General features: G+C 48.4%; 1 protein-coding gene across 15 annotated transcripts in view; it reads left to right on the top strand.

Annotated features, from left to right (window-relative positions):
• TMEM164 (transmembrane protein 164) overlaps window positions 1-22,926 on the top strand; it is a 171,380-nt gene that overhangs the window by 143,873 nt on the left and 4,581 nt on the right. For 13 of the 15 annotated variants that reach the window (XM_045538886.1, XM_045538875.1, XM_045538871.1 and 10 more), the window contains 2 exons: window positions 7,795-7,895; window positions 9,608-14,117. In XM_045538886.1, coding sequence (XP_045394842.1) covers window positions 7,795-7,895; window positions 9,608-9,814 — 308 coding nt within the window. In that variant the 3' untranslated portion in view covers window positions 9,815-14,117. Of the gene's footprint in view, window positions 1-7,794; window positions 7,896-9,607; window positions 14,118-15,088; window positions 15,355-22,926 lie in introns of those variants that run through there. The other 2 variants (XM_045538874.1, XR_006731794.1) reach the window with 2 other exon arrangements.

Raw genomic sequence — 22,926 nt, forward strand, 5'->3', positions numbered from 1 at the left:
TTTCAAGTGCCCAGTAGCCACGTATGACTAGTAGCTACCATTTTGTACAGGACAGGTTTGGACAATTCTTTCAAGGAGTTTTGCTGTGAAGGGGAGCAGAGGAGTGAGGAAGTGGCTGGAGGAAGGAGTGAGGTCAAGTATCGGTTTATTTGTTTTAGCATGGGAGCTATTACAGTGCCTGCAGTTTATATGTTTATATGCCAATGGCAGTAATCCTGGAGAGAGGAAGAAATTGTGGTGTAAAAGAAAGAGGAAGCAGTGGCTGGAGTGATGTTGTTGAGTAGGTGAGAGGGACCGACAGAATCTGGATACAAATGGAGAGGCTGGCCTTGTCTGGGACCCTGGCCAGTTCATTTGTGGTAACAGGAGGGGGGGATGTAGGCAAAGCATCTCAGGCACTGATGCAGATAGGTGGTTAAATGTGTTTCTGAGAGCTTGTGGAAATTTTTGTCTGATTCCTTTTATTCTCAGGGATCATCTGAGAGTGAGGATGGAATAGAAGTATTAAAGGTTTGAAAAGAGAGGAGAAGATATTAAATTGTGACCCAGGAGTGTATGAGAATGAATGGACTGGGCCAGTCTAGTATGATTGCCTGGCAACATGAAGGATGCACTTGAGGTTTGTGATCACGAATTTGAAGCAAGAACAGTTAGCACTGTTGTTTTTCTGCAGCCACGTTCACTGTGCAGGGACAAACAAGGCGGAGGAGGAGATTGTGATTCAGTCAGCGCTGGGTTTTTTTTTCCCAGATGAGTACGATGGTGAGAGGAACAGTGGAGTCAAAGGTGTATGCAGGGGATAATTAGAATGATGGGCCATGGAATTTAAGGAGGGAAGTGGGAGGCACAAGCAACAGCAAACAGATAGCAAGACCAATAGATTGCCCATCCCATGGGGCCAAAGAAGTGTTGGGGTCATGGTTAGCAAAAGTGAGCTGGAAAGACAGAAGTGATAGTTGAAGAGGGAAAGCTTGACTTTGACATTAGGGAGGGGATATGGATGTTCCTAATTATTTAAGTCTCAGGCATGGCCATGAGCCTGAGGTGTGCTAGAGGACAGGATCATTGAGGGGAAGAGGCCAAAGAACTGACAGACCAGGATCCTGAAAGCTTCATCTAGGTACATGTTGAAAGAAATCTGACAGGAGTGGATTTGGAGAGAGTGGTACCGAGCCTGGTACTATTAATAATATTTTCAAACAACGAGGGCTGTGCCCCCTATGTCTGTAGATAACAGTAAAGGGAAGTAGTGGTGGGGCTTTAGGGAGCATGGAGGGCCAGTGGTCAGGAACAGCAGTGAAAAGAAAAAAGGTACCCATGCTATACGCATGGGCCAAAGGAGACGGATCACTGCTTTAGAGGGCTACAGATGAAGCAGGTTCCTTGTGGGGAGAGGTAGGTTGGGAAAGAAGAAAAGGATGAAGGGGGAATGTTCGGAGAAGAGATTGAGAATATAGGGAATCAGGCTAGTGACTTCTCTGTGACTTTGCATATCCTGTTCCCTTCTGGAATTCCCTTCCTTACCTTGCACACCTAGAAAACTTTTCTTCATCTTTTACCACTCAGCTCCTGCACTGCTACTTTCCTGAAATTGCTATTACAAAGATCATCAGTGACCAGCATGTTGCCAAACGCAGTGAAAGTGTTTGTCTTTACTTTTCTGTACCCCTCCAGCATGTTCCTGCTGGAATTTTCTATGATGATGCAAATGTTCTATCTCTGCATTGTCCAGTATGGTGGCCACTAGGCATATGTGCCTGGTGTAACTGAGAAACCAAATTTTTAATTTTATTTAATTTTAATTCATTTAAATGTAAACAGCCACATGTGGCAAGTGGCTACCTTATTTATTGATCAGTATAATTAATAGAGCACTTAACATTATTGATCCTTTCCTTCTTCTTGAAACTTAATGTTCTCTTGACTTCCAGGACACCTCTCCACTAGTTCTGCAACTGCCTCTTTAATTTTGTCCTCATTCTTGCCTTCCTGTAGATCTTCCTCCCTCTACCAGCCACTTCAGTGTTGCTGTTTTCCAGGCTTTGTCCTTGGACCTTTAATCTCATTTTTGTGGACTCTTCCTTGTCAATTTTATCGACACCATAAGCTCTGTTTCCAGGCTGCAGACTTGGACATCAACAGCTTGTTAGAGATGTCTGCTTGGGTGGCCTATAGGCGTCAGTGCCAGCATACCCCAACCTGCATGCCTCTAAATTACCTCCTCTCAGTCACTGAAGTTATAGACCTGGAAGTCACCCTGATGTCTCCTTCATGTCTGACAAATTGCCAAGTCATCTATGTCACTACGGCAGCATCTGAACCTATCTTCAGCCATGTCCCCTTCCAGCCCATTGTCCACACTTTTGCCAGAGCAGTCTAGCTAGCAGAGACATAAATCTGACCTTTTTCTCCCCTGGTTAAAACCTTTCAGTGGCTTCTCATAGTGTATAGGATGGAGGCCAAGTTCCCTGGCATGGAAACAAGGCTCTTCATGACCCAGCCCCGCCTGCCTGTCTCTTCAGCTTCATCTCCTTTCTCCTTTCTAGTAACACAAAACTGCTTGTAACTGCACACAAACAACATGCTGTTTCATGTCTCCACATCTTTTCTCAAGCTCTACCCTCTGCCTGGAGTGTACCTTCCTTCCTTCAAGCCCCTACCCCAACTCCACTTGGTTCTTCAAAACTTACCTCAGCTGTCATCTTGTGCAGCTACCCTTCTTCAGCGTCCCCATCACTTACTGCTCGTACCTTGGTGTTTATTTGTAAACTTTAGGTAGTTTTCAAGGGCAGGACCTGTCTCTGACTTTTTATCCCACTGCCTGACATGGAGGCTGGCTCCCAGTGTGGACTCAGTAGATGTTGAATGAATGGGTAGCGTGAATAAGCGAGGGAGTTGAAGGAAGTGGGAAGAAGATTGGAGAATGGGATGCCACCCTGCCTGGGCTCATTTCCTTGGTGTAAGTCCTTCCTCAGTGTGGTTAAAGGATGAGAGAAAGGGCCCTTGGGAGGCTTCTGGGGATCGATCTTGGCTACTGGTGGTGCACTTGACTTCTTTCCCAGGGCTCATAAAACTTCCTTCTGGCAGAAATCGATTTTAGACAAAGCTATTATCTTGGTTTCCCCCTACCCTTGCAGCTGACGTGCTTCTCTCCTCCTGGGATGGAATATGCTAGCAGAAAATGTCACATTTTTTTTTCTTAAAGTAGGAAAAAGTTTTATGTGTTTAATTTTTCTGAAAGTGCTTAAGTTTTTCTTTTCTTTTAGAAGAAAACTGGCTTTTCACTGGGATTATCCCAGGGGCCACATCCAGGTTATAAAGAAAAGAGAATGATGTGTGTTTGCATACAATTTGCATATATCTATGTAGACTGGATCATCTATTCTCAGGGTACTTTATTTTTCAAAGACATTGAATATTTGATCAGCTTTGCAAAGAAAAGAACCAACAGCAGTGAAAGAGCGATGGAAACCACAGTGCAAGTTCCCCTTCATAGAGAAGATCACCTCTTTACAAGATTTCCTTCCTCCCCCAGTCTTCTATAAGATTTTGGGTGGCTGTGGTTGCCACAGTAAAGATAGCAGCTGCCATCTGCTTCTCTCTTATTCCACTCACCAGCCCCGAGAGGTAGATATTACGTCCAGTCCACACACAGGCAAACAGGCCTAAAGGGGCAGCACAACTTGCCCAAGGTCACTCTTATAGGTGGTGGCAGAGCCAAGATTCAAACCCAAGGCTGTTTGATCCCAAGGTCTTTTTTTTTTTTTTTTTTTTTTTTTTTTTTTAAGAACTACTAAGCTATGTTTTCCATCATCTGTGTACTGGCTGGTGTTCTGTCTTTTACACTTGCCATTGCTACCCTTGAACTTTTCCATACAGGTACATAGTTTGTCTGGTTGTCATTTGAACGGCAATGGATGGTTGCACAATATTTAGGTACCATAGTTTACTTAACTTATCTCCCTGTTTGGTTTGCTTCCAGTTTCTCAATCTTATAGATAGCATGGGTGTAAATGTCTTTGTGCAAATAAGGGTGGTTTGTTGGGGGTTTTAGGTATTTGATGGTGGTCCTCAAAGTAGGATTGTTGAGCCAAAGCGTTATACTTTTATGATTCTCCACAAGGTCTGTGCCATTCATTCACCCATGGCAGTGATTATTTTTTGAGTGCTTACTGTGTACCAGGTGCTGGACATGAAGAAGTGATTCAGAAACAGCCCCTCCCTCAGAGAACTAACAGTCTGGTATGGGAGGGATGATGCAACATAGAATGAAATGTACGAAAGTGGGGGTTTGGGCAAGGGTCAGTGAGAGCACTGAGAAATGTGTCCCCTGGTGGTATCTGAGTGTTCCTTTCCTCCCATAAGGTAAGGGGGTAAGGGGGAGGAGAGCGATGAGGACAGGGCTGTCCCTCCTAGCTGAGGACACTCCCCTCCACACGCCCACGCCCTGCCTGCCGCCACCACCTGGCCCGCGGGGCCTGTCACTGCTGCCCTGCTGCCGCTAGAGGGAGCCAAGCAAAGGCGAGGGAGGGGACACCTGGGTTACGTGGTGGCAGCCTGAACGCCTGCCGGTCTTCCAGGTCCCCTGTTCTCCAGTGTGGGTGACAGCACGGCGCCCACGCACTCTGCAGACAGGAAGGTGCACACCCGAAGTGGACAGCCAGTGCGTTTTCACACACCAAGCACTGTGCTAGGCACTAGGAAGGCGGCAACAGACCCGATGTGGCCCTCGACCCTGAGGTGTGCTCGGTCGAGAGGGGTAGGCAGACCAGGAAAGAGACAACCCAACTTGGCATGCTGGAGGTCTAGACAAGTGGCTGTTGCATCGAGCATTCAGTCCCCTGGCAGTGTCTGCGAGTCTGTTTCCCCAGTGCTCCACTGTTACAGTTTTGGCCGTAACACTGTCCGTCTCCCGATCTCAGTTTCTCCATCTATAAAATGGAGGGATGAGATCTATGTCCTCAAAGGCCTTATCACTCGGTTGTGCCATGAGCCTGCCTCTTGGTCCTAGAACAAGCCTGAGCTTCCCCACAAAAGATCCCCCCTGGCCCTGGCTTTAGTCACCCCATCTCCTTCCTCTTCTCCCCTCCACAGCCCCTCCTTACGTGGTGTTCCTGGGCATTCTGCCCCTGGCCTTCCTCCTCTCTCAGTCTACGTATGCTCCCATGACTCCAGTTAGCACTGTGTGCTGATGACACTGACATCTGGATGCTCAGCCCCATCCTCCTCACTGAGTTTGTGACTCATATAATTACGAAAATAATCAGCATTTCTGAAGTCCCAGATACAGTACTATAATTTTGACATGCATCGCATCTCTCCAACAACCTTGTGAATTAGGCAATGCTGCCTCATTTTTATAGATGAGCAGAACTGAGTTTAGGACACATTGAGACTTGCCTAAGGCCCCAAGGTTGATAAGTTGTGGGGCCAGGATTTGCAAACCTCCATGTGTCCATCTTGAGGACCCATGTTCTCACCCACCACATTCTATGTCCTAGAGTACAGCCAGCCACCAAAGAGACATTTCCACACAATATTCCACTGACATCTCAATTTCAACATATCTACACTTGGCCTCATCATTTCCTTATCTTCTGCCCCAATCCACCTTTTCCACTCTTCTCCATCACAATACATGGTTCCATCAACCCAGTGATGTCCAAGCCAGAATCCTGGGGGTCTTCCAAGATCCTTCCTCTCCCTAACCCCCCAGCATCCAATCTTCTGCCACATCCTAGTGATTCTTTCTCCTACTCTTCTCCAGCCTCACTGCTGTTACCTTCCAAGGCCGTCCTCTTCTGTCTTTGGGCTCCTGCAACAGTCTCCTTACCAGCCTCCCTGTCTCTTCTCTCTCTGGTCCAGCCCACCCCCTGCACACTGGCCAGGGTGATCTTGCACAAGCACACGTGTGATCACATCAGTTTCCTGCTTCTAACCTGCCGCTGCATTTCTGTGGTTCTACAGAAGAGCTCAAAGCTGGCCACCCGTGGGCTGAAATCCATCCAGACGCCATGTTTTGTTTGGTCTGTTGAACATTCTTAAAACACTTTGAATTAGTCATCAACAGTTAAAAAAAATCAGGAAATTCCACATAAAAGTTCATATTTCTGGTTTTTCTTACAAAAGTGAAAAAACTAGCAACTCTGGGCCCACATCCTTACAGGGCAGTGATTGAAGGGAGCTGAGTGGTGGTTGCCCTCTTTAGAAGGGGTGGAGGCTCTCCAGTTTGCCTGTCTCTGGCATCCCCTGATGTTTCTTAGACCCTGGTCACACTTCTGATCACCTGCCTGAGACTTGAGGCATTTGAGCTCATCGCCCTGTCGCACGAGATGAAACCCGTTGCCCTCAGCATGGCTCCTAATGTGCCACGTGGCCCAGCCAGGAGCACACAAGCCCTGCCAACCTCTTAGTCTTACCCCTGCTCACTGCCCACGTCACACTCTCCCCTGTGTCTTACCCATGGCTCTCTGGATTGCCTCACTCATGTCTGCCTCCATGCAGGCTGCTGCTTTGCAATGCCCAGGCCCCTCCTGAAGTCCTTTTTGTCCCTCAGGACTCCGCTCCAATGCTCCCTCTACCAAGAAGCATTCTTTGTCTCCCTGCCTGAGCCTTGTTTTCTCATAACAGGTGGCACAGGCCTTAGTCATCCCACCATCCACACTGTGTTGTACGTTGATTGTGAGTCTGAGCCTGCAGGGAGCCTGTCCTCCTCATCTTCTTATCCCCAAAGCTTGGCACAAGGGCTTGGAATATACTTAGATGCCTCATAACTATCGAATGAATGGATGAACCAGTGAAAGACTGACTTGGGAAAATAGTACTCCAGGATGTGATGTCGCCCATACTTGTTTGGGGTGAGGGGTCCAGGTGTCTTTCATTCTTGAGAACCCCCCTCCGAGTCCACATTTAGAGTGATTCCTACAACATCCTATAAACTACGCGCCTGCTTTGCAAGCTCTGGATTATATCCAAACTTCCTGGGATGATAGTTCTTAGCAACGATAGAGGGAAAATATATCACTTTGGGTGTTCCTGGGGGAGAGATTTGTTCAGTAGTTAGGAAATGGCACAACAATTGGATATGGTACATTTTTCAATTATTTGAAAAATAATGATGATGATAACAGCATCCAACACCCATCGAGCCACTTACATTGTAGCAGACCCTGAACTAAGGCTTGCTCTCAATATATTGTGTCATTTACTCCTCACAACAACTCTTAAGAAGTAGGTGGTACTCTTTGGGATTTGGGGAGTTTAAACAATTTTGCCAGGATCACACAGCCAGTAAGCCATGGAGTCAAGATTTAAACTTAAATCTGTCTGTCTTCAAAGTTAACATTCTCAACCACCACACTATACTTCCTCAGTGACGTATGCCTTTAAAAACATGAAGAAATGGGTAAATGAAGGCTATACAATTATATATATTATGATTACAATTACTATTTTAAAAAAGAAAAACAAAATCCTGAGGCTTAGAGATAATGACCAAGGCGATAAACCCTTGTGTTGGCAGTGGTCGCATTCTGGTAGTAGAGTGCTGGGGAGGTTTTTCTTCTTTCCCTCCATCTTGTTTCTACTTTTTAACATTTTCTAAATTGCCTTTAATGAGTAGGTACTACTTTTATAATAAAGAAAAAAGCTGTCTCTTGAGTAGCTGTCACTGATCAGCAAAAGGGACGCTCAGCAGGCAGCAGCTGTGTCCTCAGTACCTGTACACCCTCATGGGCAAAGGAGGAGAAGTGGGTCACCGTTCCTGCCATCTCACCATCTCCCCTCTTCCTCCAGGTGCTTATACCCCAGAGCCCCTCAGCAGTTTCCAGTGGGCTCTTCTCTCAACTGGCCTCATGTTCTTTTATCACTTCAGCATCTTGCAGATCCTCGGCCTGGTAAGTTTGGTTATATCCCCTTCTATCCCCTCTGTTTGGAGTTCTCCATAAATCTTGATAATCCTGGTTTGGCGCTGGTGTATGGTTTTGTTTTGAAAATACGAGATGCTAAAGGCCAGGATGTCAGATTGTTGTGTCTGGGTTGCTGATTTATGATCCACAGCCTTGACCTCTCCAAAGAGTTTTCTGAATCCTTCGGTAATGACTATTTCTTTCATCCCTGGAGAGGCAAGGATGCCCTTCACTCATGACCACTTGGGTCGGAAACAGTGAGCTTCCACTGGAAAGTGGCTTGCTGTGGACCCCACGGGAAGGCAGGTCCTTGGCCCTGGGCCTGGGAGAGTCTTCTGACCTTGGGTCCATCCTGGGCCTGCTCACAGGTCCTGAAGGCTGGGCTCTGCCCTGAGCTATGTGGCCAGTGGAAGTGTGATATTGGGGACCCCCTGCGGTATTCTGGGCTGTTTAGAACTGCCTGAAGTGTGGAGAATGATTAGACTCAGTAATTGAGTCATCCAGAGCCCAGGATTGCTGAGTGCAAGGGCGTATATCGGTGGCAAAGTGAGTAGGAAGAGCTCGGGGCTGGGGCCGAGGGTCAGGAGACCCAAGTTCAAGTCCTGGCTCTGCGACCGCTCTGAGTGAGTCACCTTACCCTTGAGGACAGAGAGTTCTCCACCTCTCTGTGACATGGTATTAAAAGCCCCAACCTCCCTGAGAGGTGGTGAGGACTTGTCTTTAACGTGAACGGGCTTGAAGGGCTTTGGAAGGCAGATGCTGTGGCTGTCCTTGGGGCAGGAGTGGCATGTCTGGTTTTGCGTGCGAGTGGCATTAATACAGCATTAGCCGTGTGGAGCCTCACGCGACCTAGCATGACTAGGGTGTGTAACCGATGTCCCCAGTGTCTTTTTAAAAGCAGTCATTTTCTGTTCCCCACCCTGGTGTATGTATGGCTCTGCTCCGGTTTGCCAGGGGGTAGTCTGAGCTCCTTGCCAATGGTGTGAATGCTTCCTGTGCTCGTGGGAGGCAGCAGTATGATGTTCACACCCTCACCTCTTGCCGTTCTCCACTGGGATCCTTGATTGAGGTGTCAGTGTGCTCATGTCACCCTACATACCATGCTCAGGCCACGCCACCTCCAAGGAAGGCTCTGCTCACCCCATTCCTCACCATAACCCCCTATCCATCTTTCATGAGTCCATTCAGGTGCCACTTCCCTTGTGAAATCTTCTCTGAGGACTCAGCCCCTATTCTGTATGTTCCTCAGACCTCCTTGTGGTGTGTAAAACTCAGTTAGCACCATCTGGTTTGAGGTCAAATGTTGTAAACCGATCACCCCCAGTTGACTGATTGCCAGTTATGGAGAAGCAGGGACCATGCTGTTGACTGTACTTCTAGCCCATAACACCTCTGCGGGGACCAGGTACATAGTAGATGCTTAGAAATGGCAGTGGGCCCTGGGCCCAACTGGAAGGCAAGACTCTGAGCAAAACCAAACAGCTTTTTCACTGGACAGCCTTCTCCCATCACCTCCAGAGGGCTTTAGCCTTGACTCACTCAGAAAACCTAGGGGAGACAAGAAATCCCTTTATGAACAGGTGGGGATTGGTCAATCCCTCCTTGTCTAGTCCCCCATTAGGTAGAGATGGCTGAACTGGCAGAAGCCAGAGAAAGCCTAAGGATGGCGAACGCTCACTCTACCTCCCTTGTCCCTGCAGGTCACCGAAGTGAATTTGAACAACATGCTGTGTCCGGCCATCTCAGACCCATTCTACGGCCCCTGGTATCGCATCTGGGCCTCGGGACACCAGACTCTCATGACCATGACCCACGGGAAGCTGGTCATCCTGTTCTCATACATGGCTGGGCCCTTGTGTAAATATCTGCTGGATTTGCTCCGGCTTCCAGCCAAGAAAATAGACTGAAGGTGCTTGTTTTTTTTTTTTTTTTCTTTTTTTTTCTCCTTGAGGAAGCAAGTCCCAACTTGACTTGGAGAACACCCAGTTCTTGATGAAATCATGGGAGAGGGCAGTAGGATGTTTGGTGTATTTCTTTTTCCTCTTCTCTGTCCCTTTCTTCCACTATTCTTCCTTCCCCAGCTCTTCCCCTCAGGATGTCTCCTCAAATCTGGGATGTAGTGCTGGGGGCTGGATTTTCCCTCCTTCCCGTTGGCTCTTTCTTCTTTCTCTCTGCTCCTAGTCGCCTTACATGGGGAGATTGGAGTCGGTGGCTCTTTCACTCTGCTTGTTGGTGCTTTAACAACAGCTGGTTGAGGAGAAAGGGAACAACAAGCAGTAGTTCTTCTGGCACTGAAGCGATGAGATTGGGTTGTGTTTCATCTCTCCACTGCCAGGGACCTCCAGGCTTATGCTGGGGTCCCCTTTGGTCTGCAGCACAGCCCCCACTGTCAGGGAGCTGAGGCCTTGTTTCTATACCAGCGGCAAGCCCAGAGCCAAGGGATTTCCCAGCTCATGGTCAAAATAGAACCAGCCAGATTCTTCCCACTGGTGTCCCATGACTGAAAGCAAGCAGCCAACCAGCCACTCCCTCCAGGATGCTGCCTGGGGTGGGAGGTGGGAGCGCCGCTCAGCCTAAGGGCTAGTTTCCATCGAGGGGGTTGGAGATCTATTGCAGCAACAAATCCAAAGCAAAGAGGGTCGACATTCACACAGTACTAGGCAGGACCCTGTGTAAATGCTGCCCATGAGAGCTGAGAACTGACCCATATCCCAATCAGAAATGAGCACAGAAATTAATCAACAGAAGTGGTAACTTGAGAAAACTGTGATTTGAATCATACACTCTGTTTCAATTTGATGTTGATAGTAGATACCATTTTAATCTTGAGTGCCCCTTAAACGTGTTCTCTCATATGTTCTTTCTTGCTCGCTCGCTCACTCGCTCTCTTTCTCCAAGGCAGCTTCAGGGAAGAATGAGCTAGAGTTGGTTTGTTGGTTTGGGAATGTTTGAGTTTGGAGAGTCCTTGCATCAGGGCCCGTTCGTGGAAGTTCCTGCAGATCCATGTCTTGGTTTTACAGGGTATGTCAGTGTCCGGGTTTCGGGGAGATATAGCTCCTGCCTAGGGCCAGATTCCTTCAGTGGAGCCAGACTAAGTACTGAACTGTTTCATGTGGGGGGCATCACATGCTCTCCACCCTGCCCCTCAAAGGCCCATGTCTCGATTGAAAGGGAGCTGCCAAGGAACCAGGTCCCCATGGGCGGAGGAGGTTCAAGTGTGTTGCAAGGAGGAGCTTTTGTTGAAGCACTTCAGCTCAGTCATCCATGAACCTCAAGAGGGGAGGCAGGGACTGGGCATTTGCTGACTCCTTGTTAACTCCTACTAGGAACAGATCTGCTTAAGAGCAGAAAAGATCACTCAATGGCTTCCTCTGGTGAGCGTCCCCTCCCCCCACTCTAGGCAGCCCAGTTGCCCTGGGCCAGTTCCAGTATTTCTGGTTTGACTGTGTTAGACCTACATTGAGCTTCAGTGACTCAGTGGTCATGACTTTAGCAAATGGGCTTGTAGGAGGCAGCAGAAGGCGGAGAGTCTCTCTGAGTGAACTGAGGCCCAGGAAAGCAGCCCTGGGAGGGACTGCCCTATGGCAGAGGCCTCCTGGTATTGAGGCAATCAGTCCCCAGGGTGTGGGGCACAGGAGGGGAGAACATTGAGTGCCCTTGCTCCCCATGAGCTCCTTTTGACATGTCACCTTTGTTTTCTGCCTTCTTTGAGGGCTGGGACAAGCTTTTCTTAGTGCCTCTCGCCCTAGGGTTGCCCTCTGAAGAGGCACCTCTTGAGTGGCTGGATTGCCCCTGCCTGCCATCAAGCTGCTGTGTGTAGGAATGGCTGGTGAGGGAATGTACAAGGCCTCAGTGCCCCCTTGGCCTCTTTACAAAAGAAGAGGTTGGAAGGAGGTCGTGGGAGGAGCCCCTGGGGGCCTGCCCTGTCCCCTACTAGGACACGGAGTTGCTGCAGGCAGAGGATCCATACCTCAGCTGGGGACCAGCTCTGGAATGCTGCAAGTGGTGTGACTGTGTAGGCCCTCTCTTCCCCCTGTCTCTGTGGCATGGCCCAGGTGGCCAGGCAGCTCGAGCTTTCCCCACATTGGCATGCCTTCAAAAGCTTGCCTTTGCCCTGGCTATAGCTCAGCGCCCCATTCTGGTGGGCACTTTGCATGGCTCCAAAGGAGAGAAAAAAGTGAAAGCCACATGCCTGGCATGGGCGCTCCAGAGACAGATAACACGTGTCAGGGGTAGGGGGGAACGAAGGGGAAACACAGGGCTTCTGGAGGCCAGGTTGGCTCAGAAACATGTAGGTCGAAGGAACAGGTAGTAGGCCCAGTCCACAGGCTCCACAGGGAGTCATGGCCTGTGTTTGGGGTGTTGGGGAGCAGCAGGAATCTGAACTGGTCTTTGTCTCACTCTTACCTTGGGCCAAGCCCATGTGGAGAGAGGTAACCCGGCCAGAGCCCCGGCAGCCTGGCTTAGAGGGTAGCCCTCACACCTGCCCAACAGCCAGCCTGCCTCTGTCCTGGCTTTGGCGCAGGGGTGAGGGGGAAGCCGCAGCGTGCACACCCAGTGACCAGTGGGCCCTGGCTTCCTGACTCCTCCCCAAGGCTTTCCTGTCAGTGCCAAGGCGGTTCCCCAGCCAAGTTTCCATATGCCATTTGCCAGTGTGTGGGAGCTCTGTGCATGTGTGAGAGTGTGTTTGTAGAAGAGGACAGTTTCCTTTCAAACAGCGCTTGGAAGGGAAAAGAGTGTTCTCTCAACCCCTAGGTAGCCTTGGCCGAGGATCTGGGCTGAGGAGAACAGTCTGTCAAGCTGGCCAACTTGTGGCATCCACTCTGAATAGCAGAGACATGGTCACACCTGCCCGCGGTCCTCCCCTCCCCACGTATTAGCTTTTATACACCAAAGGTGATCTGGCCCATCTTCCTCCTGGAGGCACAGTGACGTGTCCCTCTGTCAGCTGCGAGGGCATGTGGGCTTCCGAAGCCACAGACTCATTCTCCCCAAGTCGGCAACCTCTCTTTCTCCTTGGACTTCGTAGCATTCACAGAAGCTGCTTGCAGGGTCATCGGGCTAACCGGGGCGATCGGCGCACTTTACCATGCAGTACCTCAGTCTCGCTGTCATATCATCCTTTTTTGCTGTAGCCTCTGGCAGGGTTTTGATATTTGTGATCATTGGTAGTTCAGTGTCTTGCAGGCAGCTCCCCACAAATAGCAAATTGTCAGCAGGTCTCAGGGCACTGGGGGAGAGCTGGCGGCCCAGAGGGTGGCAGAAGGGGCCTTTCTCCCCCTCCCTCTGCCAAAAAGACTTCCCTGGGTTTGTAGATGTTGACCCAGAATCATCTGTCCCCTTCAGTAGAGGATTTTCTTACTGGTTTCTACCGAAGGGGAGCTAGGGGAAGAGGAATAAAGGGCCACATGTGCTGCTGTCGGACAAGGCCCTGATGCTGGCTGGGATCAGTCAGGAGCAGGCGTACGGGAGGGTTTCCAGAACGCTCTCACAGGCTTCATGGCAAGACCCTGGGCTGGGAAGGGGCCGCCGCCACTGCCCACCCTGCCCTCTCTGGGGTGGGTAGAGTCAGTGAGAGGGGGAGGGATGCTTCCCCTTGTGTATATAGAGTGAGCCAGTTCGTGCTCAGGAAAACCTAGTCGCTTATTGTTGCTCTTGTCTGTGACATTTTTGTACACTGGTTTGCTGCTCACGGCACGAAACAGGAAAAAAAAACCCATGAAGAACCAACAAGTCCTTTCAAACAAAGCTGTTGTTTTGGAAACTCTTGCTTTCTTTTGGTGTCAATTTTGTGTTCTCTTTAAAGGAATTCTCCAATTATATTGGTGTCATTGTAGTCATGATAGGCTGGCCTGTGTGATTATTTCTGCCAGGAACTTGGCAAATGCCTCTGCCCCTCCCTCTTCCCCCGCCCCCACCCTGTCCTTCCTTGTTTCCAAGCTGGGATTGCTATGCATTGGGCAGACCCCTCTCTGTCCCCCCAACACACAGTGGCTCCCTTCAGAACCAGTCTTTGCAACCCCCAAAACAGCAGCAGGGTGAGTGTTTTCTCCAGGCTGGTTCTCGGGTGCTCTGTGCCCCCACCAGTTTGCTCACCTCGTGGGGTGTTTTGTAATTGTGTTTTCTCTGTTTTGTAAAACCTTTTGATTGTACTGAAATGGTTTCTGCAGTCACCTTTGGAAATAAATGGTCCTTAATTTGTGTACTTAAGCGTGCTGCATTTTAGTCTCAGGTGTTTCTGTTGTTGAAGATCCCAGAATGAATAGGAACCCTCACCGTGAGACTTACTGGTACAATGTTTTCTTCAGTTACTGTTATTAAAAGATTTATGAGGACCCAGGAGTCCTGGCCTTGCTTCCCAGAACCCTCTCAGAAGGCCCTCTGCTTTGCAAAGTAGACAGAAGGGGCCGTTGGCCCTCCACACCGTGGAAGACCCCCAGAGGACAGCCAGGTCCTCTTAGCACAGCGTGGCCCTAGGAGCCGTTTGTCTGGATGGCCTTGAATTCCCACGCACTGCCTACATCCACCCAGGCTGCCTGCTCTTAGCAGGCTTATCCGCTTGGCACATCTGCTGGGCTCTCTGGGCCTCGGGGTGCTCGGGGCCTGGCTGGATGACTGAGCTGGGGAGGGCAACTTTGAAACCAAACACATTCAGGCCCACACAATCCAGGTTTCCTGAGGGCCAGCTCAGTGGCCGGCAGCATAGCCCTGTGCCCAGCATGTGTCACACTGTGAACAGGATAGTCCTGCCTTTTGGGGAACAGTCAGACCTGCTTTTCCAAGGCTACCCACTGAGTAGTCTGTGGTGACTGACTGGCCCGGCCTGTCTTTTTGCACCAGACAGAGGCCCGGCTCGGGCTTTTGCCAGTGCTGCTCCTTCTAGAAGGGACATAGCCAGAGTGGCACGCGGTACAGGGAGATCTCCTCCTTTGCCAGGGGTTGGGCACCCAGGCTATGAATGGGCAGGGCGTCGTAATCCTGGACTAGAAAACTACCAGTTTGGGCAAGTCACTACTTCTCCTGCTGCCTCATTTCTTGTTCTCTGTTCCTTGTTCTCCATTTGCAAAGTAGTAGCTACAACTGTGTGCCAGGCACAGTGCTAACCCTTGTAGACACATTACCTCTTATAATCCTTGCGAAAGTGTGGGGAGCTGACTGGCACGGCTGTCGCCGTTTGGCAGGGGGAAACGGAGAACACCGAGGCGCTCTACTACGTCGGGGAGCTTTCCACGCTCTGCCGGGCTCTGCTGTGCTGGCATTGCTGGGCAGACTCTTGCCCAGGGACCCCCGGGCCTTAGAGACGTGAGAAGAGAGCCAAACAGTGACGCGGAAGGCAAGAGAGAGAATGCAGAGAGCCACGAGTGCGTGAAGCAGAGGACCCCAGGCTTGCCAGTAACAGCCCGGAGCAGAGCTGAAAGGCACAGGAGGACAGGGGACCCGACATGGCCAGGGAAGGACAGAAAGAGGCTGGTGGAGAGGAGGTGAGGAGAACTGGCCCGTGGCCTTTCTCTGTGGTTTCCTTTTCAGAAAGAGAGCTAATGGCCAGCGGCCTAGGCCATTCCCATTTCTCCCCTGGGCAGTGCCCCATGCCCATCCCCTGTTCCAGTCTGTACTTCCCCCTGCAGGCACAGTTTTTTCCAAATGCAAATATGCATCACTTCCCTGGGCCCCTGGGAAGATTACCCTAGAAGATAATGCCCAGGCTCCTTAGGAGTGGCACACGGGCCCTGTTAGCGTCTCTAGCTGCTTTTCCTCACCCCACGCTCCCAAAGGAACCATGCGAAGAGCCCCTTAGCTCCAGCCAGATTGCACTCCCCGCTGCCACGCCATGCCCTTTGCCACTTCCCTTTTGCCTTTTGTTTCTTTTGCACTGTTTTCTCAGCTCTCTACTCTCCCTTTTCATCCTAAGGCCTCAGTCCCAACATTAGCTCCTCCCTGTGGGCTTCCCTGAGCCCCCCCGCTGTGGGAGGTGCGGCCACTTGCCTCGCTCTGTAGACATCAAGCCCCTGGAGGGCCTGGCAGGGTGTGGCTCATCCTCTGGCCTCAGCACAGGACCAATTCCATTAGAAGGTGCTCGGTGAACGAGGACCTTATCCCTGGGTGCTGAAACGTGGTAGGCAGCACCCCTGTTCCCTGTGGGAGAACCCTGGGCTGCACGAGCCATTGTACAGCTCGTGGGTTCTCCTGGGTGGGGCCGGGATGCCTTTGTTTGCTCAGGCACCTCAAGTTCCTTGCTCAGGGGCCCCATCCTGCTTCTGTGCAGGCCTCTGTATAGTTGATGTCCTGGACGAGAGGGCAGTAGTGTGAGGGAAGAGCACTGAGGCCAACAGCAGCTGTTCCACTAGACCCTTCCCCAGACCTCTGGGCAGGGGCTGGGCAAGGTGTCCAACTGCTTTTCCGTATCCTTGGTAGCTGTTCATCACCATCAGAGTCACCCCTTCTTTCGCTGGGGCACATCGAGTTGTTGTTTGTATGGCAAAAGTCCCACCAGCCCATGGACTGTGTCATCCAGCCCCCACCCCCCTCCCCCTCCCCCGAGGGTGGAAAAACAGCTTGGGATGGTTACGACCTGATCCCCAATGAGTGTTTCCCTTGTCCTGGTTTGCCAAGGCCAGTGAATAGTACAGATGTGCAGATGTCCGCCTGACAAATGCAATGGTTTATTCAAAGGGCATGTGGTTTACTAACCTTGGCCGAAGTCAAGGACTCTGTTACTGCCTGTACCTGCCCTCTCTGCAGTCAGCATCCCGCGCAGCATCTGGATTGTGCACCTGGGACGTCTGAGCTGCTGGCCAAGAGGGGTTTATGTGCCCCCAGGGACGCAGAAGGTACAGGCTGCTCCTGTTGCTAATGGATGCCCTCCACAGCCAACTCCCTAACTTCAGTTCCGCAATTCCCACCTCCCAGCCAGCCAGCAGTCTCCACATGTCCCCACGAGGCAGGTCTTAGCAATGAGGGTGGATGCTTCCCCGACATACCGGTAGCAGGCCCATCAGCATGAGCCACAGCGATGGTCTCCTGTCCAACCGCCATTCCCAGCCTCACCACTGCTCCAGCCACCAGGCCTCCCTGCACACTTCTGCACCTCCCTTCTCCTTCCAAGGGGCTGTAGAGGTGGGGCCAGCCTGCCATTGCTGTCCCTTCAGCTGCTCCTTCTGTAGTATCCTGGAGCTCCAAGCTCTTTGCTATTGCGTTTTTTGAAAGACCCTGGGCTCTCTGGTATTCTGTCCCCCAAGAATGGAGGGCCCTGCCTGTGCACTCCAGGACATACCCTCAGGTTCCTAGCAAGTTGGAGCTGACAAGATATTATAGTACAGTGGCTTGTCCATTTTGTTGCATATGAATCACCTGGGGAGCTTTAAAAATCTCAGTGGCCAGGCCTCACCCAAGCTCATAATTCAAAGCAAACTTTTTTTGCTTTTAAGTTTCCAGGCAGGTTGAGTCATCTCTTTGACCTGGCCACCTACACGAGTGCTTTTTTTAAAAATGAAATATTTAAGACATACCAAAAGATATAAAAAATGATACCTAAATCCAGCTTAAGAAAAAGAACATTACCAATACAACTGAAGCCCCTTACTCTAGAGGTTTAGAAATTGTCCCTCGGCACCCCAGAGATTCTGGGGAAGTGCCTTAGAGGCCACCTTGGGGGTGGGAGATGGGTGAGAGCAGAGTGGGTGGGGTTCTGGCCTTTCCTGTTGCTTCATCTAGAAACTCTAATCTTATGCTGTTGTGTACATTGAGGTTTTGTAAAGAATCTCATGGAAGAAGGGGTTAAAAGCCACTTCTTGACACCCTCACTAGTTCTGTCTCTACCTCTCTCCTAAATAGTGGTCGTCTTGTAGTAGTCAAACCAGCATCGCAGGAAAACTCAGCAGAGAGGGCCTGCTGTCCCACTTTTCCCCTCTTAGGTCCTGGGTGCCCTTGGAAAAGTCATACCTCTGAACTCCATTTGTAAAATGGCGATAAATACCCTTGTCCTGCCTTGTCCCATAGGAATCCAGTGAGATCAATGGGTGTGAGAGGGTTTATATACTGCAATGTTCCGTCCAATGGAAGGAGTTCCTATTTCCAGACAGTGTGGTTACTGTGCTTGTTCTCAGAGCACAGAGGTGAGAGCTGGGGTTTTGACTGCACTCACCCACTGTGCCTTAATATGCCCTGGGTGTGTGTGTGGGGGGGGTGTGTGTGTGCAGAGGCAATACCTCAGTTTTAAGGAAATTTTTCTCTATTTCATTGACTCTAAGACATACAGTTTTTCATGTCTTCACATCTCTAAAATTGGAATGCATCTAACAGTGTCACGACACAATTTAATAGGCAACTTTTTTTTCTTTTTTAGTGGTACATAAAATAATGGACATCTTATTATCTAAGATGTCTTAGGGTCAACGAAATACTGTAGTTATTAACTTGGATTCCTCTTCCTCTTCCCCCATGAAAGTTAACCTTCCTGCTAGAGAAAAACCCTTTGGAAAAATTTCTAAACATGCTTTTAGCATATAGCCTCATTCTTACTCTGTCTTCTTTTTCTTCCCTGCCACCATCCACCCAGGCCAGGCGTGCTTTCTGCTTCCTGACCAGAGGGGGGCCCACTTTGTTGGGCTGTCTCTTGGGGACAGATGGTTTGTGGGACATGAGAGGGAGGAGGCAGAGTGCACCTGCACAAGGAAGCCCACTGTGCCAAATGACAGGGAGGGAGCCAGACACACCAGGCCAGCCAGCCCCAGCAGCTCTGGTTTCTTTATTTCCCAACCACAGCCTGGCCAGACAGCTCAGCCTGCTTCCCCGGGGAACTCCTAGGGCTAGTCATTGCCAGAGGTGAAGTGAGCTGGCAGGAGTGGGGGTTGGGATCCCAGCCTGCCCTGCAGCCCCTGGGTTGACATGAGTGGCTGTCTGGTACACAGAGGAAGACAGTGATTTCCCCACCTCTTCCAACAAGGTGGAAGAAGGGTTAGGCAGTGAGCCTTCTAAAGAGAAGCACCACTTGTGTCTTAGGGCAGCCTGAGCCATGGGCATTTCATTGCAGTTAGAAATTGCCGCCAACCTTCCCTTAATCCTGGCAGCCACTCACATTGAGCTGGGCCCTTGTAACCTTTAGGCCAAGCTCTTGCAGAAGGGGAGAGGAGTATCTGCAGTGAGATTCAGGGATACTTGGGTACAGGAGGCAGCTTTTGGACGTTCCCCCCAGCCCCCGCCCCAGAGAGCTTAGTAAGACATGATCAGCCTGGATTACAGCTGCCCTCACGTAACTGGGTTAAAGTGTTGGCCTACTTAGGCCCCTCCTGCAGTGGCCTCCTTCAAAGCTGATGAGGCCGATTAGGGGGCTATTTCTGAGCCCTAGTCGTGTACCTAGAAGCCTGGGGGCGGTCCTCCCTTGACTACAAAGACAATAGCTAAGGCTGGACAGCCAAGGGCAGAGTCTGCTTTGCCCATGGGAGAGCATTGCCATCAGACCTCATGTGTCCTTGTAAAAGAAAGACCCAAATAATGTCAGGGCTAAGTCTCTGGATTTTGAACTTCAAAAACCAAACCAACAAATCAGTTTTCAGGGACAGACTAGTTCTACACCTTTGCCATCTCTAGCCCTAGAAAAAGATGGCAGATGGTCAAAATGACACCTTCAGTGATAGTCACTGGCCTCTACTCAGTAGGTTCTTTGCATTTGAGAGCTTGTTAGCTAACCTGTGAGCCTCGGTTTGTTCATATATAAAATGGCAATAATGATAGTACCTACTTCATAGGGCTATTGTGAGGATTGAATAGATAAGGCATTCGGTGCAGTGCCTGGCAGCACATTTGTTAGACACCACCACTACCATCGCCACTACCATCACCACCACTGTTGTCACCATCATCATCCTCATCAAGACAACAGAGTGAATGGCAAAAAGCTCAGTCTCTGGAGCCTGACAAACTTGGTTTAAATCCTGGCTTTGCCACTTTGTGGCTAGGTGGCCTTGGATAAGTGACAACTTCTTTGAACCTGCCTGATTCCTATTCTGTAAAATGAGAAATTCATAAGGCTGTTGAAAAGTGTGTAACATGGTTCTTAGCTCACAGTAAGTACTGAATAAATGTTGGCTATTTACAATTTTTAAAAGGGGTGATTAAGGTTACTGGTTTCCAGATGTTGGGGGGAGGCAGGGATGAATAGGATAAGGCAAGAACAGAGGATTTTTAGGACAGTGAAACTGCTATTCTGTATGATACTATAAGGTGGATACATGTAATTATATATTTGTCAAAACCCATAGGATGTACTATACCAAGTCAACCCTAATGTAAACTATGGAATTTGGGTGATAATGGTATATCACTGTAGGTTCCTCAGTTGTAACAAATGTACCACTCTGGTGGGATGTTGATAGTGGGGGAGGCTGGGGAAATAGGGGGACTGTCTGTGCCTTCTGCTTAATTTTGCTGTGAACCTAAAACTGCTCTGAAAAACAAAGTCTATTTAAAAGGAAAAGGACAAAATGGGGTGATCAAACTAGATTGTTATAAATTTAGGATGTTAACTATAATCCCCATGGTAACCACTAAGGAAATAATTAAAAAATATGGAGAAGAGGAAATGAAGAGGGAATCAAAATGGCATACTACAAGAAAAAAATACATCAAACACAAAAGAAGGTGATATTGGAGGAACCGAGGAACAAAAAGATCTAAGACATAATATAGAGACCAAATAGCACAATGGTAGAAGTCCTTTGTTATCAGTAATCACTATAAATGTAAATGCATTAAGCTTACCTATTAAAAAACAGATATTGGCAGAATGGATTTTAAAAAACAACATGATCCTAGCCAGGTGCAGTGGCTCACACGTGTGATCCCAGCACTTTGGGAGGGTGAGGCGGAAGGATACTTGAGGCCAGGAGTTACAGACCAGCATGGGCAACATGGTGACTACAAAAAATAAACAAATTAATTGAGCGTGGTGGCATGTACCTGTAGTCTCAGCTACTTGGAAGGCTGAGGCAGAAGGATCACTTGAGTCCAGGAGTTTGAGGTTGCTGTGAGTCAGGCTAATGCCATGGCACTCTAGCCTGGGTGACAAAGCGAGACCCCGTCTAAAAAAAAAAAAAAAAAGATCCAACTAAATGCTGTTTACAAGAGGCTCACTTTATACCCAAAGACACAAATAGGTTGAAAGTGACAGGATGGAAAAAGATATTCCATCTAAATAGTGACCAAAAGAGAGATGAGGTTGCTACACTGATACCAGACAAATGGATTTTAAATAAAAAAATTGTTACAAGAGACAAGGACATTTTTATTGATAAAAGGGTTAGTTCATAAGGAAGATACAACAATTATAAACAAATACGCACCAAAACAACAGAGCCCAAAAATATATGAAGCAAACATTGATGGAATTGAAGGGAGAAATTGACAGTTCTGTAATAATAGTTGGAGACCTCTATATTCCATGTTCAGTAATGGATAGAACAGAAGATAGAAGATCAGTAAGGAATTAGAGGACTTGAACACTATACACCAACTAAACCCAAACAATATATACAAAACACTAGACCTAACAACAACATTCTTCTCAGGTGTACATGGAGCATTCTCCAGAATAGAGCCTATGTTAGGCCATGAAATCAACTCTCAATAAATTTTAAAAGATTGGAATCATAAAAAATATCTGCTTCAAATGGAACGAAGCTAGAAATCACTAACAGGAGAAAAACTAGAGATTTTGCAAATATGTGGAAAATAAACAACACACTCCTAACCAATGGTCAAAGACGAAATCACCAGGGGAATTAGAAAATGCTTTAAGATGAATTAAAATGAAAATAAAACACACAAAACTTATGGGATACAGTAAAATCAGTGCTCAGAGGGAAATTTGTAGCTCTAAACATGTATATTTAAAAAGAAGAAAGATCTGAAACCAACATTCTATCTTTACACTGTAAGTGACTAGAAAACAAAAAGCAAACTGAACCTAAAGCCAGCAGAGGGAAGGAAATAACAAAGATTAGAGCAGAGATAAATGAAATAGATAGTAGAAAAAATAAAAAAGTAAAATTGATGAGGCCGGGCGTGGTGGCTCACGCCTGTAATCCTAGCACTCTGGGAGGCCAAGGCGGGTGGATTGTTTGAGCTCAGGAGTTCGAGACCAGCCTGAGCAAGAGCGAGACCCTGTCTCTACTAAAAAAAATAGAAAGAAATTATATGGACAACTAAAAAATATATCCAGAAAAAATTAGCCGGGCATGGTGGTGCATGCCTGTAGTCTCAGCTACTTGGGAGGCTGAGGCAGGAGGATCATTTGAGCCCAGGAGTTTGAGGTTGCTGTGAGCTAGGCTGACGCCACAGCACTCTAGCCTAGGCAACAGAGTGAGACTCTGTCTCAAAAAAAAAAAAATTGATGAAACCAATAGTTGGTTCTTTGAAAAGACAACAAAATTGACAAATCTGTAACTAGACTGATTAATATTTAAAAAATAAGACACAAATAACTAAAATCAGAAATGAAAGCAGAGACATTACCACTAATCTTCCAAAATTAAAAGAATTATAAGAGAATACTGTAAATAATCATATACCAACAAATTAGATAATCTTGATGAAAAGGAGAAATTCTAAGGAACACACAATTACCAAAACTGACTCAAGAAGAAATAGAAAATCTAAACAGACCTGTAATAAATAAAGACATTGAATCAGTAATCCAAAATCTAAGAAAAGCCCAGGACCAGATGGCTTCACTAGTGAATTCTATCAAACATCTTCCCAAAAATAGAAGAGGAGGGAATTCTTCCTAACACATTCTATTAGGCCAGCATTACCCTGATACCAAAGCCAAAGATAACACAAGAAAAGAAAACCACAGACAGTATCTCTTAAGAATATAGACAGAAAAATCCTCAACAAAATACTAGCAAATTGAATCCAACAGCAAATGAAAAAGATGACACACAATGACCAAGTGGGATTTATCTCAGGAATGCAAGGGTGATTTGACATAAGAAAATCAACCAATGCAGCACACCACATGAAT

Source organism: Lemur catta, chromosome X, assembly GCF_020740605.2.
Source record: "Lemur catta isolate mLemCat1 chromosome X, mLemCat1.pri, whole genome shotgun sequence".
Taxonomy (NCBI): domain Eukaryota; kingdom Metazoa; phylum Chordata; class Mammalia; order Primates; family Lemuridae; genus Lemur; species Lemur catta.